General features: G+C 46.0%; 1 protein-coding gene across 1 annotated transcript in view; it reads right to left on the reverse strand.

Annotated features, from left to right (window-relative positions):
* Positions 1-8014: 8014 nt before the first annotated feature.
* Positions 8015-18838, reverse strand: part of LOC144889244 (uncharacterized) — a gene marked incomplete at its 5' end in the record, with an annotated part of 58915 nt that continues 48091 nt past the window's right edge. The window contains 1 exon segment of the mRNA XM_078769320.1: positions 8015-8385. Within this exon segment, the coding sequence (XP_078625446.1) occupies positions 8213-8385 (173 nt within the window). The 3' untranslated portion in view covers positions 8015-8212.

The raw sequence follows: 18838 nt of genomic DNA on the forward strand, positions 1-18838 counted from the left end.
TATATATATCGCCCATAGGAGGGCTCCGTCAGTGAGATGGCGTCCCTTTGTCTAAACACTTTTTTTGCAGAAGCTGCTGACTAACCTCGCGAGAGATCTGCATCCACCCAACAATGGCAGGATGTTGCGTCGTTAGCTTTGGGGCAGTTCTTTAACATTCAACATTACGACTTTGTCCCACACTCATATGGTAATACTTGTGATACACACTGTGTATAAGTGTACTGACCCTTGTTCGCGATATTTTTGTCCACAATTGCTCACCTGTATGATTTGCTAGTTGTTTGTTATTCTGATGTTTGCCTTAAGGCAAAATTCAGATTTCAATTCAGATTCAAATTTCCCGGTGTGTACCCTGGTAGAATAGGTACACCGTATCCCTGCGTGTCGTAAAAGGCGACTAAGAGGGTTGGCGTCAGGAAGGGCAATCGGCCATGAAAACATTGCCTCAAAAAGAGAACCATGACAATTACAACTACATATGGGCAGAGAACAGCCTGAAGTGGAGTTCGGTTTCTGAGGTTTGGGACATGGAATGTAGGGACAATGACTGGGAGATCAGGAGAAGTGGTGGAAGTATTGATCAGAAGAAGAGTGGACATATGTTGTGTGCAAGAGACGAGATGGAAGGGAAGTGGTGTGAGAATGGTGAAGGGTAGGCAGGGACAGAAATACAAGTTTGTGTGGCAAGGGTGCCCGGAGGGCGTGAATGGTGTTGGTGTCCTGTTTTCTGAGGAGTTTGTAGACAGTGTGGTGAGTGTGACTAGAGTGAGTGATAGGTTGATGATAGTGAAAATTATGACTGGAAAGCTCGGTGAACGTCATCTAAACGGGACGGGATACGGGATACAAACGGGATATGCTCCGCAGGTTGGTCGGAGCGATGAAGAGAAGGACAAGTTCTGGTGTGCGATAGAGAAGCTGATGGAAAACGTGAAAGATGAGGAAGTTGTTGTGGTAAGAGGAGACCTAAATGGACATGTGGGAAGGCGTATGGACGGTTTTGAGGGAGTTCATGGGGGTTACGGATATGGTGTGAGAAATGGAGAAGGTGAAAGGATTTTGGAGTTTGCTGAGAGCTGATTTGTAATACTCAGTTCCAGAAAGAGGATAATAAGCTTGTTACATACACGTCAGGTGGGTCGACGACAACCGTTGACTACCTGATGGTGCGTAGGCGAGATAGGGGGCACCTCCAGGACACAAAGGTGATCCAGGGGGAGAAGGCCGTTTCACAGCACCACTTGGTTGTCTGCGACATAAGGGTGAAAGGTGCGAGGAGAGCTCGGCAGGTGAAGTACCAACCGAGAATGAAGGTGTGGAGGTTGAAAGAGGTGACAGTAAGGGAGGCATTAAAAGAGAGGCTGAGTCGGGTAGAGGATAATGTGGTTGAGCTTGAAAGTGGTTGGATGTCAATGAAAGATAGTCTGTTGGGAGCCGTTGGTGAGGTATGTGGATGGACAAAAGGACCACCGAGGCACTCGGAAACATGGTGGTGGGATGATGAAGTTGGAAAGAGGATTGAAGAGAAGAGGAAGAAGTTCAAGGAGTGGCAGAAGGCGAAGGGTACGGGAGCAGAAAAAGCAGAGCATGAAAGTTATAAGGCAGCCAAGAAGGCTGCAAAGAAAGAGGTAGCAAAGGTGCAGGAGGCATGTAGGAAAATGTTCGGAGAACGCTTGGATTCGGAAGAGGGTCAGAGAGCGGTATTCAGGATTGCAAAGCAGATAGCGAAAGAGAGTTGTGATGTGATGGGGGTGAGTTGCTTGAAGGATGAAGTGGGACAAATCGTTGTGGACCCAGATGGAATTAAAGGAAGATGGAAAAGATATATGGAAATGCTGTTGAATACAGATAAATGATTGGGATGGCAACATAGAGAGTAACCCAGTTTTAGGACCAGCAGAGAAGATAACTGAGAAGGAAGTTGAGGAAGCGATAAAAGCAATGAAGAGTAGAAAAGTGGGAGGGCCGACGGGAGTTGTGGGAGATATGTTGAAGGCAGCGGGAAATTGGGGTGTGAAGAGAATGACAGAGATCTGCAATCTGGTGGTGAAAGAAGGCCGCATTCCAGTGGATTGGCATTCCAGTCAATTTGGTTTCAGACCTAGTCACTCCACTCTGGACATGCTGCTTCTGCTTTCTCAACAATGGATGGAGGTCCTCAATGCCAAACAGGAAATTAGAGCCGTCTCCCTTGACATATCACGTGCCTTCGATACGGTCTGGCACCCCGCTCTGCTCACCAAACTCTCCTCTTATGGTATCCATGGAAATCTCCATGCATGGCTGGCGGACGTCCTCTCTAGTCGTAGTCAACGTGTGGCCCTGAATGGGTTTCTCTCATCTCCTCTTCCTGTTCAGGCTGGAGTTCCCCAAGGCAGTGTTTTGGGCCCTGTGCTTTTTCTGGTCTTCATCAATGATCTCTCTGACTCTCTTGAAAATCCTCTCTATCTCTTTGCTGATTACTCTGCTCTCTGTCGCTCCATTCTTCATCCCTCAGATCGGCAGTCTGCAGCCTCCTCACTCTCTGCAGACCTGGACAAAATCCCAGACTGGGCAAACAAGTGGAACATGTCTTTCAATCCTGACAAATCTCACTCTTACGATGTCTCTCCGAAAAGACCGACTGGGCAACCCTCCCATCCACTTTCTGAATAATCCTCTCCAAGAAGTTCTGTCACTCAAGCTTTTGGGTCTCACTATCTGCCATGATCTTTTCTGGGAAAACCACATTTCAAATCTGGCCTCCAAAGCCAGTCGTCGACTGGGCATCCTCCGTCGTGCGAAGTCCTTCCTTGGCACACATGAGCTCCTCACCACATACAAGGAAGGCTTTCATCCGCAGCTCAATGGAATACTGCTCTCCCCTCTGGGCTGGTGCTCCTGCCTCACACCTAGCTCGTCTTCACGCTGTTGAAACCAAAACATTCGGAATCATTGGAATCTCCTGCGATGAAGCCAACTCCAAGGGCCTCTCACTCACTCACTCACTCACCGCAGGCAGGTTGGTGGTCTTTCCGTCTTCTACCGACTCCTCTCTGGCCTCGCCCCCCCCCCCCCCCCCAGCTCTCTCTGGGCTCTGTCCCGCAAATATTCCTACAGGTCGCACAAGATCTGCCTGCAACCCTCTTATGGTTAAACTGCCAAAATCAAGACTCTCTGCTCACCTTCACTCCTTCATTCCTCTTTTCTCCCGCCTCTGGAACAAACTCCCTCACTCTCTTCAATCCCACTCCACCGTCCAGGTCTTTAAAACAGCTGTTCACCACCATCTCTTATCTTCCCCCATCCAAAACCTTGATCTTTTCTACCCCCGCTAATTTCACCCCAATTCCACTTTTTTGAAATACCAACTTCTGTCCTGGAAGTCCTTGGTGTCCTTGTTGTTTTATACTTCTCCCACCCCCCCCCCCCCCTTCCCCCCAAGCCCTCTCCCTCCCACACATCTCCCTGCTCTCAAATGTTATGTTTGTGTGCTTCCCCTTCTCTCCCCATCTTGTCTTCCGCTCCCTCTTTTTATATATTTTGTTTGTCTGGTTGATTTGTTTGTGAAGTAAATGTTAGCTCTTTCACGAGCCTCGATTCAGTATACAAAAAAAAAGAAAAAAAAAAAAAAAGCTCGTATCAACAGGAGGAAGTGACGATTTTTCAAATCACAAATGATTTTAGAAGTATGACCTTTGACCTCAAAAATAGTTTGTTTCCCAATTCAGTGAGGCAATACACAAATGCTCTTCTATTTTCAAGTCAATCGGATGAAAATTGATGGGTTTTCAGATGAAAATTCATGATTTTGGAAGTTTAACCTAGAGTTGACCTTTGACCTTTTGACCTCAAAAATAGTTGGTTTTCCTATTTAGTGACACAATTTGCAAATGCTGTTCAATTTCCAAGTCGATCAGATGAAAATTGACAGGTTTTTACAGATGAAAATTTATGATTTTGGAAGTTTGACCTTCAGTTGACCTTTTGACCTCAAAAATAGTTGGTTTCCCAATTCAGTGAGGCAATATGCAAATGTTGTTCAATTTTCAAGTAAATCGGATGAAAATTGACAGTTTTTCAGATGTAAAGTGATGATTGTGGAAGTTTGACCTTGAGTTGACCTTTGACCTTTTGACCTCAAAAATAGTACGTTTCCCAATTTAGTGACTCGATATGCCGATGCTGTTCAATTTTCAAGTCAATCGGTTGAAAATCGACAGCTTTTCAGATGAAAATTGATGATTTTTAAAATTTGACCTTGAGTTGACCTTTGACCTTTTTACCTCAGAATCACTAGGCTTCTCAATTGGGACGACCTATACAACTTGGTAAAGTTTTGTGACGATCGGTTTTGAATTGTGACCTGTAGGCCAGTGACAAACAGACAGACAGAACCACAAATGCAACCGACCAATATACTTGAAAAATCTTCGATTTTGCAAGTAACAAGAAAGAAAACAAACAAAAACAAACAAACAACCAGAGTGAAATCTGAGTACTACATTTCAGCGTGCGTCATTGCCGGGCCCCCATTCAGTGCCTGGCAATGACGTTATGCAGCACCTGGAGATGGCATAGGAAAGGAGCGGTGTACAATAGCCTGGGGAAATTTGCGCTATCACTGTTCTGTTATCTGCGGCTGCGTTCCTCGAGGAACCTCGAGGGCTTCGTTCGTAGCCACTACAATGGAGCCACTCGCGAACTTCGAGGCCTCCTCATTAGCCATGACCTCTCCTGGGAAACCAGAGAGCAATGTTACGTCTGCCAAGTCATTCCTTGTACAATCATAACTATTCACAGATCCTTGCCTCTTTTCCCCTCCGTCACCTTGCTCTTCCATGAACCTCCATCTTATATAGGGAAAAAAAAAAACATATGCCCTCAAGGTATGCCCCACCCCGTATGCTCAAATATGCAAGTACGTTTGATATTAAAAATAATCACAGGATTGATTTATAACAATGAAAGCCTGACACAGCAGCATCGTTCTTGCATTCATCAAGTCACATATTGGGACGATAACCAATGAGTAAACATAACTTCGGTGTTTGTCATGATCTTTTAAAGCAAATATCATCTATCTATAATTCCAGTAATCTCTGTTTGTTTGTACGTTTGTACGTTTGTTTGTTTGTCTGTGACCGCTGTTTCTCGACAACTACCGGTCCGATATACTTGAAACTTGCCAGGTATATTGCTGGGGACCCGAGGATGTGCCTTTTCAAGGTTTGAAATTAATCGGACAAGTACTTACCGAGCTATGGCGATTTAGCCGTTCGCCGTTCGCTTTGGCGTTGCGAATGGACCAAACCATTCATGTAAATAGAGGGGGGGGGGGGGGGTTCTGTGGTCGTTCGCTTTGGCTTTGCGAATGGACCAAACCATTCATGTAAATAGAGGGGGGGGTTCTGTGGTCGTTCGCTTTGGCTTTGCGAATGGACCAAACCATTCATGTAAATAGAGGGGGGGGTTCTGTGGTCGTTGCGAATGGACCAAACCATTCACATCGAATCATCGAATCACATCGAATGGACCAAACCGTTCGCTTTGGACCAAACCATTGCATGTAAATAGAGGGGGGGGTTCTGTGGTCGTTGCGAATGGACCAAACCATTCATGTTTTTTTTTTTTTTTTTTTTGGCAAGGAACGGGCACCCACGTACGGGCACGTCCTAGCTTATATATAGTACGGGCATGCCCTAGTCACTTTAAATGGAGGAAATCTATGACTCCTCGTTGTTATTGTGGGAAGAGTATACAGATTCAAATTTAGTTTTTAATAAACACATTTTTATGGCAGGACAAGCTGAATAAACTCTTCCTTTTGACAACTATCGGAGACGTCTTCACGGTGGTTGAACCCCCCTCACCCCCAATGCAAATCAGTGGCCAAATATTCCCCATTCTTTCCGACTGCCCAGATTCATCAGGACAGTGCGTTCACAGTCAGAGTGCAGATCCCCATGCACTGGCCCTTTGTCTCTTGTCTTCTCTCGGTCTCTGTCTTGCTCTCTCTGTCTCGCTCTCTCTCTGTCTGTCCGTCCGTCTCGCTCTCTCTCTCTCTCTGTCTGTCCGTCCGTCTCGCTCTCTCTCTCTCTGTCTGTCCGTCCGTCTCGCTCTCTCTCTCTGTCTGTCCGTCTCGCTCTCTCTCTGTCTGTCCGTCTCGCTCTCTCTCTGTCTCCGTCTCGCTCTCTCTCTGTCTGTCCGTCTCGCTCTCTGTCTGTCCGTCTCGCTCTCTCTCTCTGTCTGTCCGTCTCGCTCTCTCTCTGTCTGTCCGTCTCGCTCTCTCTCTCTGTCTGTCCGTCTCGCTCTCTCTCTGTCTGTCCGTCTCGCTCTCTCTCTGTCTGTCCGTCTCGCTCTCTCTCTGTCTGTCCGTCTCGCTCTCTCTCTGTCTGTCCGTCTCGCTCTCTCTCTGTCTGTCCGTCTCGCTCTCTCTCTGTCTGTCCGTCTCGCTCTCTCTCTGTCTGTCCGTCTCGCTCTCTCTCTGTCTGTCCGTCTCGCTCTCTCTCTGTCTGTCCGTCTCGCTCTCTCTCTGTCTGTCCGTCTCGCTCTCTCTCTGTCTGTCCGTCTCGCTCTCTCTCTGTCTGTCCGTCTCGCTCTCTCTCTGTCTGTCCATCTCGCTCTCTCTCTGTCTGTCCGTCTCGCTCTCTCTCTGTCTGTCCGTCTCGCTCTCTCTCTGTCTGTCCGTCTCGCTCTCTCTCTGTCTGTCCGTCTCGCTCTCTCTCTGTCTGTCCGTCTCGCTCTCTCTCTGTCTGTCCGTCTCGCTCTCTCTCTCTGTCTGTCCGGCTCTCTCTCTCTCTCTCTGTCTGTCCGTCCGTCTCTCTCTCTCTGTCTGTCCGTCCGTCTCGCTCTCTCTGTCTGTCCGTCCGTCTCGCTCTCTCTCTGTCTGTCCGTCTCGCTCTCTCTGTCTGTCCGTCTCGCTCTCTCTGTCTGTCCGTCTCGCTCTCTCTGTCTGTCCGTCTCGCTCTCTCTGTCTGTCCGTCTCGCTCTCTCTGTCTGTCCGTCTCGCTCTCTCTGTCTGTCCGTCTCGCTCTCTCTGTCTGTCCGTCTCGCTCTCTCTGTCTGTCCGTCTCGCTCTCTCTGTCTGTCCGTCTCGCTCTCTCTGTCTGTCCGTCTCGCTCTCTCTGTCTGTCCGTCTCGCTCTCTCTGTCTGTCCGTCTCGCTCTCTCTGTCTGTCCGTCTCGCTCTCTCTGTCTGTCCGTCTCGCTCTCTCTGTCTGTCCGTCTCGCTCTCTCTGTCTGTCCGTCTCGCTCTCTCTGTCTGTCCGTCTCGCTCTCTCTGTCTGTCCGTCTCGCTCTCTCTGTCTGTCCGTCTCGCTCTCTCTGTCTGTCCGTCTCGCTCTCTCTGTCTGTCCGTCTCGCTCTCTCTGTCTGTCCGTCTCGCTCTCTCTGTCTGTCCGTCTCGCTCTCTCTGTCTGTCCGTCTCGCTCTCTCTGTCTGTCCGTCTCGCTCTCTCTGTCTGTCCGTCTCGCTCTCTCTGTCTGTCCGTCTCGCTCTCTCTGTCTGTCCGTCTCGCTCTCTCTGTCTGTCCGTCTCGCTCTCTCTGTCTGTCCGTCTCGCTCTCTCTGTCTGTCCGTCTCGCTCTCTCTGTCTGTCCGTCTCGCTCTCTCTGTCTGTCCGTCTCGCTCTCTCTGTCTGTCCGTCTCGCTCTCTCTGTCTGTCCGTCTCGCTCTCTCTGTCTGTCCGTCTCGCTCTCTCTGTCTGTCCGTCTCGCTCTCTCTCTCTGTCAGTCTCGCTCTCTCTCTCTGTCAGTCTCGCTCTCTCTGTCTCGCTCTCTCTGTCTCGCTCTCTCTGTCTCGCTCTCTCTGTCTCGCTCTCTCTGTCTCGCTCTCTCTGTCTCGCTCTCTCTGTCTCGCTCTCTCTGTCTCGCTCTCTCTGTCTCGCTCTCTCTGTCTCGCTCTCTCTGTCTCGCTCTCTCTGTCTAGCTCTCTCTGTCTAGCTATCTCTGTCTAGCTCTCTCTGTCTAGCTCTCTCTGTCTAGCTCTCTCTGTCTAGCTCTCTCTGTCTAGCTCTCTCTGTCTCTGACTCTGTCTCTGTCTCTAACTCAGTAGTGGCCCTGACTTTGTGAAGGCGGGGGTACACCATCCTGGATGTGGAGGATCTCTGGGTCGCTCTTGCAAGATCAATCGGTTCTCTCCTTGCCACGGGCTTGTTTGAGAGAACCGTTTGGGGCTATACAACAACAACAACAACGACGACAACGACGACTAATCCTTTTGAAAATGTTTTCAAGGAAATACATGAACACAGAAACATACCAGGAAGTTGAGGCGGTGCTTGAATCCAGCGACGTGGGCCAATACAACAATGGCATGCATAGTACCTCTGATGTCGCACAGTGAGCAGGTATAAAGAACCACTGTACCCGATGTTGGCAAATGCTCCTCAATATAATACAAGCCTGCAGATTGAAAAAAATAAAAAATTAAAGATTGAAAATATTATACAAGCCTGCAGATTCAATACCACCTTTAGATGCCATTTTTTCCTGCAGAGCAGGGGTTGGCCTTTTTGGGGCACGGTAGTCCCCTTTTTAAAGGGGACCACGGAATGATGAAGTAAAATCTGAACTTACAAGTCATAAAGTTTTCAAATTAAGAACATATGGAGTTGGTGAAGTAAAATCAACACAGCAAAATATATAACTTACACACAGTAGTCAAACTGGGATTTTGTACTTCTGACAATACATAAAGTCAGGTGTAAACTAGAACGGCACTCGGTACCATGCATACCTCCGCCAGGTTGAACAGTTTACATTTTGTAGCCCACAGATAGGCCGGATCTGGATCGGGACCGAAACCAAAATCAAATCGGATTGCTTTCATCACCGACCCAACCCATCCACCTAGTTTTGTCATAATCCTTCCACAACTTTTTGAAATATCATGCTGCATATCATTTTTGGCCCTATCAATCAATGATGAAGAATGATGAAGAATCAATCAAATATATACACTACTGGTCAAAAGTTTTAGAGCACCTCAATTTTTCCAGTTTTTATTGAAATTTAAGCAATTCAAGTCCAGTGAATAACCTGAAATGGTACAAAGGTACAATGGAAATGGTACAATGGTACAAAGTAAACTGTTCGAGGTTAAAAAAAAAGTTTAGGTTTGCAAAAACGGGAAAATAATGTAAATTGCACAGTTATATTGTAAAAAAGGCCTTCTTTGGGGAACAAGTAATGGGTTAAAAACTTACAGCTGTTCTGCAGCAATGTAAGTAAAATAAGCCTTGAAAGTTGATGCCAACAATTCCTACAGGTGTCCCAACCTCTGCTGATTACTTGATTTCAAACCCCCTGTCTGTATAAAAGCAGTATTGGAACAGACTGTTATTACACCCTCTGAAGCATTATTTGGACAATATTGCATTGCAGGAAGTAGTATATTGGAAACTGGAGGAAACTCTGACAGAAAGAGGTCTGGCAGACCCAAAGCCACAACAGAATCAGAAGACAAGTTTCTGAGAGTCAACAGCTTGCGTGATAGGCGGCTCACAGGACAACAGCTTCAAGCACAGCTTAACACTGGTCGAAGTAAGAAAGTCTGTTTCAACTGTGAAGAGAGACTTCGAGCTGCAGGTTTGACAGGTCGAGTGGCAGTAAGAAAGCCATTGCTGATGGCAAAATAAGAAAAAGAGCCTTGCCTGGGCCATGAAGCCAGTGGACGAATGAAGACTGGAAGAAGGTCTGATGGACCAATGAATCAAAATTTGAAATCTTTGGTTCATCACGCAGGGTTTTTGTACGCCGTCGAGTAGGTGAAAGGATGGTTCCTCAGTGTGTGACACCAACTGTCAAACCATGGAGCAGGAAGCATGATGGTCTGGGGCTCTTTTGCTGGATCCAGAGTCGGCGACTTGCACAGAGTGACTGGCACCCTGAACCAAAAGGGCTACCACAGCATTGTGCAGCGCAATGCAATACCTTCTGGTATACACCTAGTTGGTCAGGGGTTCATCCTACAGCAAGATAATGACCCTAAACACATCTCCAGGCTATGTCAAAACTACCTTCGAGGAAAAGAAGACGGTAGGCTTCAAATCATGGAATGGCCAGCACAGTCTCCAGACTTAAACCCCATCGAGCTGGTTTGGGATGAACTGGACAGAAGGGTGAAAGCAAAGCAACCTACAAGTGCAACACATTTGTGGGAACTTCTGCAACAGTGTTGGGAAGAACTTCCCGAACAATATTTGATTTCCATTGTAGAAAGAATGACACGAGTGTGTTTGGCGGTTATATCTGCAAAAGGTGGCTACTTTGCCGAGTCAAAAACTAAAATTAAATTTTGTTAAACAAAATGATTTTATGATTTCTTTTTATCTCCAATTGTTTATTTGTTCTATGCTTAAGTTCAGAGTACATCGAGACATTAAACTGCGTAAATTTCAATAAAAACTGGAAAAATTGAGGTGTTCTAAAACTTTTGACCAGTCGTGTATATATTTTAATTAAAAAGAAATCTCGTATCCAGATCCTCACCAAAATCGAATTAATTCGTCATTGCCAAACACAACCTGCCCACCAAGTTTCATCCGTATCTGTCCATAAATTTTTGAGATATGGTGTTACAGTGCATTCAGAAAGTATTCAGACCCCTTCACTTTTTTCACATTTTGTTATGTTGCAGCCTTATGCTGAAATCGTTTAAATTCATATTTTCCCTCATCAATCTACACTCAATACCCCATAATGACAAGGAGAAAACAGGATTTTAGAAAGTTTTGCAAATTTATTAAAAAGAAAAAAACTGAAATATCACATTGACAAAAGCATTCAGACCCTTTGCGATGACACTTGAAATTTAGCTCAGGTACCTCCCATTTCTCTTGATCATCTTTGAGATGTTTTCACACCTTCATTGGAGTCCACCTGTGGTAAATTCAATTAATTGGACGTGATTTGGAAAGGCACACACGTGTCTACAGTCACGTGAAAAAGTAAGTACACCCCATGAAATGTTTATCTTTTTAACATATGTGGACATATCAATATTTGATCTTCATTTTCAACAGTATATATAGATAAAGGTGATCCAATTGAACAAAAAACAATGAATAATTGACTTTGCAATAATTTATTCAACAAAAAATTAACAGAGATGCCATTTCCTTCTGTGGAAAAAGTAAGTACACCCTTGGCTCTAATAGGTGGTTTTGCCCGCTTTGGCAGAAACAACCTCAAGTAGGCGTTTCTTATAACTGTCTACCAGTCTCCGACATCGACTGGGAGAAATTTTTGCCCACTCCTCCATGCAGAATTCTTTCAGCTGTGCGATGTTTGAGGGGTTTCTTGCATGCACAGCTCGTTTCAAATCCCCCCACAACATCTCGATGGGATTTAGATCCGGGCTTTGACTTGGCCATTCCAGAACCATCCATTTCTTTCTTTTCAGCCATTCCTTGGTGGATTTCCTGGTATGTTTAGGGTCATTGTCATGTTGCAAGGTCCACCTTCGGTTGAGCTTCAACTTTCCGACAGACGGCCTCACATTATCCTCAAGCACCCTCTGGTGCAATGAAGAATTCATAGTGGATTATATGATGGTGAGCTACCCAGGCCCTGATGCAGCAAAGCTGCCCCAAACCATAACATTTCCACCACCATGCTTTACAGTTGGTATCAGGTTCTTGTGGTCAAATGCTGTCTTTGGTTTTCGCCAAACATGTCTTCTGGTACTGTGGCCAAATAGCTCTACCTTTGACTCATCTGTCCAGAGCACATTGTTCCAGAAGTGCTGGTCTTTGCCTAGGTGTTCATTGGCAAACTTTAGTCTTGCCCTGATGTTCTTTCTGGACAGCAACGTTTTCCTCCTGGCACACCTCCCATGTAGATCAAATTTGTGCAGTCTCTTTCTGATGGTAGACTCATGCATGTTGACATCAACAGTGGCAAGAGCTACCTGTAGGTCCCGTGTTTACATTCTGGGGTTCTTAGAGACTTCTTTCAGCATCTTGCTGTCTGCTCTCGGGCTGAACTTGCTGGGGCGGCCTGGCCTGAACAAGTTGGCAGTTGTTTAGAATCTTCTCCACTTGGAGATGGTCTTCCGGACAGTCGAATGATTGATTTCAAATTGTTTGCAGATCTTTTAAAATCCTTTCCCAGACTCGTAGGCATCTATAACCTTCTTTCTGAAGGCCTCAGAGAGCTCTTTTGATCTACGCATGGTGACGCCGCACACTTCAACAACAAAAAGCAAACCAAATTAAATGTCTGAGGTTTAAATAAGACAGGTTCCTCCAAGATCCTCTCCAACGATGTTCTAATCATTTGCACGTGAACTGGTGCACCTGATTATAATTTTAGGTATTTGAAGCAGTGATAAATGTAGGGGTGTACTTACTTTTTCCACATGCGAAATTTGCATTCATGTTTATTTAAATTATACAATGGACTACAAAATGTAAATGATTCATTATATTTGTTATATTATATCACCTTTATCTATCAATATTGTTGAAATGAAGATCAAATAGCTGTATGTTGAAATATGTTGAAAAAGTCAAAACTTTACATGGGGTGTACTTACTTTTTCACGTGACTGTATATGAGGTCCCACAGCTGACAATGCATATCAGAGCAAAAACCAAGCCACGAGGTCGAAGGAACTGCCTGCAGAGCTCAGAGACAGGATTGTCTCGAGGCACAGATCTGGGGAAGCCCACAAAGAAATTTCTGCTGCATTGAAAGTTCACAAGAGCACAGCGGCCTCCATAATTCTTAAATGGAAGAAGTTTGGAACAACCAGGACTCTTCCTGGAGTTGGCCGCCCGGCCAAACTGCACAATAGGGGGAGAAGGGCCTTGGTAAGAGAGGTGACCAGGAACCCGATGGTCACTCTGGCTGAGCTGCAGAGATCCTGTGTGGAGATGGGAAAAACTTCCAGAAGGACAACCATCACTGCAACACTCCACCGATCTGGGCTTTATGGCAGCGTGGCCAGATGGAAGCCTCTCCTCAGTGAAAGACACATGAAAGCCCACAGAATCTTGTTTCTCACAGTCTGAGAGTCCTTTAGGTGCTTTTTTGCAAACTCCAAGCGGGCTTTCATGTGTCTTTCACATCAGGTGGGTCGATGACAACCGTTATTTACCTGATGGTGCGTAGGCAAGATAGGGGGAACCTCTGGGACACAAAGGTGATCCCGGAGGAGGAGGCTGTTTCACAGCACCACTTGGTTGTATGCGACATAAGGGTGAAAGGTGCGAGGAGAGCTTGGCGGGTGAAGTACGAACCGAGAATGAAGGTGTGGAGGTTGAAAGAGGTGCCAGTGAGAGAGGCAATAAAAGAGAGGCTGAGTATGGTAGAGGATGATGTGGTTGAGCTTGAAAGTGGTTGGATGTCAATGAAAGATAGTCTGTTGGGAGCCGTTGGTGAGGTATGTGGATGGACAAAAGGACCACAGAGGCACTCGGAAACATGGTGGTGGGATGATGAAGTTGGAAAGAGGATTGACGAGAAGAGGAAGAAGTTCAAGGAGTGGCAGAAGGCGAAGGGAACGGGGGCAGAAAAGGCAGAGCATGAAAGTTATAAGGCAGCCAAGAAGGCTGCAAAGAAAGAGGTAGCAAAGGTGCAGGAGGCATGTAGGAAAATGTTCGGAGAACACTTAGATTCGGAAGAGGGTCAGAGAGCGGTATTCAGGATTGCAAAGCAGACAGCGAAAGAGAGGTGTGATGTGATGGGGGTGAGTTGCTTGAAGGATGAAGGAGGACAAATCGTTGTGGACCCACATGGAATTAAAGGAAGATGGAAGTTATAGGTGGAAATGCTGTTGAATGCAAAAAATGAATGGGATGGCAACATGGAGAGTAACCCAGTTTTGGGACCGGCAGAGAAGATAACTGAGAAGGAAGTTGAGGAAGCTGGTACCCGCTACCTCCCTGCTCTCAAATGTTGTGGTTGTGTGCTTCCCCTTCTCTCCCCATCTTGTCTTCCGCTCCCTCTTTTTGTATATTTTGTTTGTCTGGTTGATTTGTTTATGAAATAAATGTTAGCTCTTTCACGAGCCTCGATTCAGTATACAAAAAAAAAGAAAAATAGAAAAAAACCGATAAAAGCAATGAAGAGTAGAAATGCGGGAGGGCCGACGGGAGTTGTGGGAGATATGTTTGAAGGCAGCAGGAAGTTGGGGTGTGAAGAGAATGACAGAGATATGTAACCTGGTGATGAAAGAAGGCCGCATTCCAGTGCATTGGGAACCGAGTACCCTCATCCCTCTATTCAAGGGGAAAGGTGACCCTCTGGACTGTGGCTCGTATCGAGCGATAAAGTTGTTGGAGCATGGAATGGAGGTATTGGAAAGGATGTTGGAGAGGAGGTTAAGGAAGAAGGTGAAGATCGACGAAATGCAGTTTGGATTTATGCCAGGAAAAGGAACGAGACGTGCTTTTTATTGTAAGGCAGTTGCAGGAGAAGTACATGGAGAAGAGGAAGAAGTTGTTTCTTGGGTTTGTTGATCTGGAGAAAACATTCGATTGGGTTCAACATGAAGTAGTGACATGGGCATTGAGGAAGTTAGGAGTGGAGGAATGGTTGATCAGAGTCGTGATGGCAATGTACGAAAGAGCGCGCACAGCTGTAAGGACGAAGGACGAGAACAGTGGTGAGTTTGAGGTGAAGGGGGGAATGCATCAGGGTTCAGTACTAAGTTCACTACTATTTGTAGCTGTGATGGAGGTGCTGGCTCGGAATGTAAAGGAGGGTTTACCGTGTGAGTTGTTGTATGCAGATGATCTGGTGTTGATGGCGGAAAGTATGGATGGACTGAAGGAGAAGATGAACAGTCGAAGGAATGTATGGAGACAAAAGGTCTGAAGGTGAATATCAGAAAAACAAAGGTGATGGCAAGTGGTAAAGCATGTGGTGAGGTGGAAAGAACAGGGAAGTGGCCGTGTGCTATGTGCAGGAAGGATGTCGGAGTGAACTCCATTCAATCTACAATGTGCGCTGAGTGGGTTCATCAAAAATGTAGAGGTCTGAGAGGGTCATTAACCAGTGGCAGCTACATTCAATGTAAGGTGTGCACAGAGGGCACTGCAGTGAAGGAAATGTTGAATTGGATCTTGGAGATGGCGTGAAGCTGGAAGGTGTGAAAACATTTTGCTACCTAGGAGACATGCTGAATGGAGTAGGTGGATCAGACTCGGCAACGGTTGCTGGAGTGGGATGTGCATGGAAGAAGTTTCGGGAACTGAGTGGTGTGCTGACGAGGAGGGGAGTATCGTTGAAGCTGAAGGGAAAGGTGTATGCTGCCTGTATTTTTTTTTTTTTTTTTTTGTATGCACAATCGAGGCTCGTGAAAGAGCTAACATTTCTCAAACAACCAAATCAAACAAACAAAGTATATAAAAAGGGGAGCGGTAGACAAGATGGGGAGAGAAGGGGAGGAAGGAAGGAAGGATCACCTTTTTCCCGCCTCTGGAACAAACTCCCCCACTCCCTTCAATCCCACTCCTCCCTCCAGGTTTTTAAAACAGCTGTTCACCACCATCTCTTATCTTCCCCCATCCAAAACCTTGATATTTTCTACCCCTGCTAATTTATCCCAGATCCACTTTTTTTAAATTCCAACTTCTTTCCTGGAAGTCCTTGCAGTTGTTTAACTTGTAGTATGTTTTATACCTCTCCCACCTCCCCCCAAGCCCTCTCCCTCCCACAGTTCTATCGATGTCCCTGCTCTCAAATGTTGTGTTTGTGTCCTTCCCCCTCTCTCCCCATCTTGTCTACCGCTCCCCTTATTTTGTGTTTTATGTGTCGGTTTGACTTTTTCTGTGATTAATGTTTGCTCTTTCACGAGCCTCGTTCTTGTATACAAAACAAGTACAAAAAGTTTTAATTAAAACAAAAGCCGCGTCGATGTTACACAATGCCTAGATGCAGCTGTGCCTATAATGTCGATGTTATAGGCACAGGACATTCCTATTGATTCGATTACTTGATGTTATTTTTGTGCAAAGTGAAAATATATCTCGGCAATTTCCCGTGTGTGGCGACGAATTTTTAATATATCTCGGCATTTTCCCGTCTGTTATTTCAGGCGGTGTATGGCTGACCATGCCGCAATTTAAAAAAATATATATCTCGGCAATTTCCCGTGTGTGGCGACACGTGAACGAAGCTATTCTCCTCTCTCCACATTATTGTGACGACGTATAAATTAAATATTTCATCGTGACGATTGTCATCAAATGGACGAATTTTTAATATATCTTGGCATTTTCCCATCTGTTATTTCGGGCGGTGTATGACTGACCATGCCGCGATTTAAACAAAATATATATATCTCGGCATTTTCCCGTCTGTTATTTCGTCGGGCGGTATATGACTGAGCATGCCGCGATTTAAAAAATATATATCTCAATGGACTTGAAGTTACAGGCCTTTGAGAATTCATTTCGTTCTATAAAGGGCAGCTTTCATCGGATTTTCTTCCCGTTTTTTTTCAACCGAGTCTAAAACTATGTTAGCGACTGTGAAAAATGAAATGATATATCGAATTTGATTTGAAAGAAAACTGTGTGAGAGAGGAAGACACCACAGGCCTACAAAACAGGCCTCAAAGCTATGCGAGTTAATAAAATGGTGGATATTTGTTTATATGAAGCCTCTCCCAAAATGGGTGGAGCTATGGTTCCCAGAATGGGTGGAGCTTTGAGGTTTTGTCTTCTCTGCAAGAACAAGAAGAACAAGAAGAAGAAGAACAAGAAGAACAACAACAGCAGAGGGCACTCTATTAGCAGCGTCTGTGACGCGGCTAAAAACAAACAAACAAAAAAAACACAACATTTGAGAGCAGGGACATCGGGAGATGTGTGGGAGGGAGAGGGCTTGGGGGGAGGCAGGATGGGTATAAAACGCAAGGACACCAAGGACTTCCAGGAAAGAAGTTGGTATTTCAAAAAAGTGGATTTGGGGTGAAATTAGCGGGGGTAGAAAAGATCAAGGATTTGGATTGGGGAAGATAAGAGATGGTGGTGAACAGCTGTTTTAAAGAGCTGGAGGGAGGAGTGGGATTGAAGAGAGTGAGGGAGTTTGTTCCAGAGGCGGGAGAAAAGAGGAATGAAGGAGTGAAGGTGAGCAGCGAGTCTTGATTTTGGCAGTTTAACCATAAGAGGGTTGCAGGCAGATCTTGTGCGACCTGTAGGAATATTTGGGGGACAGAGCCCAGAGAGAGCTGGGGGAGCAAGGCCGGAGAGGAGTCGGTAGAACACGGGAAGACCACCAACCTGCCTGCGGTGAGTAAGTGAAAGGCACTCGGAGATAGCGTCATCGCGGGAGATTCCAATGATTCTGAACGCTTTGGTTTCAACAGCGTGGAGGCGAGCTAGGTGTGAGGCAGGAGCACCAGCCCAGAGGGGAGAGCAGTACTCCATTGAGCTGCGGATGAAAGCCTTGTATGTGGTGAGGAGCTTAGGTGTGCCAAGGAAGGACTTCGCACGACGGAGGATGCCCAGTCGGCGACTGGCTTTGGAGGCCAGCTTGGAAATGTGGTTTTCCCAGGAAAGATCATGGCAGATAGTGAGACCCAAAAGCTTGAGTGACAGAACTTCTTGGAGAGGATTATTCAGAAAGTAGATGGGAGGGTTGTCCAGTCGGTCTTTTCGGAGAGATATCGTAAGAGTGTGAGATTTGTCAGGATTGAAAGACATGTTCCACTCGTTTGCCCAGTCTGGGATTTTGTCCAGGTCTGCAGAGAGTGAGGAGGCTGCAGACTGCCGATCTGAGGATGAGGAATGGAGCGGCAGAGAGTGGAGTCATCTGCAAAGAGATAGAGAGGATTTTCAAGAGAGTCAGAGAGATCATTGATGAAGACCAGAAAAAGAACAAGGCCCAGAACACTGCCTTGGGGAACTCCAGCCTGAACAGGAAGAGGAGATGAGAAAAAACCCATTCAGAGCCACACGTTGACTACGACTAGAGAGGAAGTCCGCCAGCCATGCGTGGAGATTTCCATGGATACCAAAGGGGAGAGTTTGGTGAGCAGAGCGGGGTGCCAGACCGTATCGAAGGCACGTGATATGTCGAGGGAGACAGCTCTGATTTCCTGTTTGGCATTGAGGACCTCCATCCATTGTTGAGACAGCAGAAGCAGCATGTCCAGAGGAGAGTGACCTGGTCTGAAACCAAATTGATGATCAGAGATCAAGCCATTGGAGAAGAGGAAAGATTTCATATCCGAAGCAATGATGGATTCCATGACTTTGTTGATAATTGGGAGAAGGCTGATTGGTCTGTAGTTGCTAGGATCTGTTTTTGCACCTTTTTTGTGTAAAGCGGTGATGTTGGCTGAGTTATGTTACTCATTTATTATGAGTGTTATGATTTATGGGAGTGAGACATGGGTAATTAATGTAGAACAGAAACGAAGGCTGGAAAGGGTGGAAATGCGAATGGTTCGGTGGATGTGCGGAGTATCATTGAGAGGAAGACAAATGATGAATTGCGAAAGATGATGGGAATAGAGCCTGTGATGGATGCTGTGAAGAGCAACAGGTTGAGATGGTTTGGTCATGTGTTGAGGAAGGATGAAAGTGACTGGTTGAGAAGAGTAATGGAAATGAATGGAGAAGGAAGTCGAGGATGGGGAAGACCTAGAAATACTTGGCTAAAGGTGGTGGAAGAAGAAATGCAGGCAAGGGGGTTAACAAGGGGAGATGCAGAAAATAGGGCAAAATGGAGAAGATTGTCATGGGACCCGCAAGGCTAACCCCTACTCTAGCAGGGAAAATGGCCTTAAAATGCCTGTTGTTGTTGTTGTTGTTGTATTGACCTCAAAAACAATTGGTGATTGAATTCAGTGGCCTGATCTGCAAATCCTCTTCAAATTTCAAGTCAATGGGATGAAAAT

The sequence above is a fragment of the Myxine glutinosa genome, unplaced genomic scaffold, assembly GCF_964187855.1.
Source record: "Myxine glutinosa unplaced genomic scaffold, kmMyxGlut1.1 SCAFFOLD_2062, whole genome shotgun sequence".
Taxonomy (NCBI): domain Eukaryota; kingdom Metazoa; phylum Chordata; class Myxini; order Myxiniformes; family Myxinidae; genus Myxine; species Myxine glutinosa.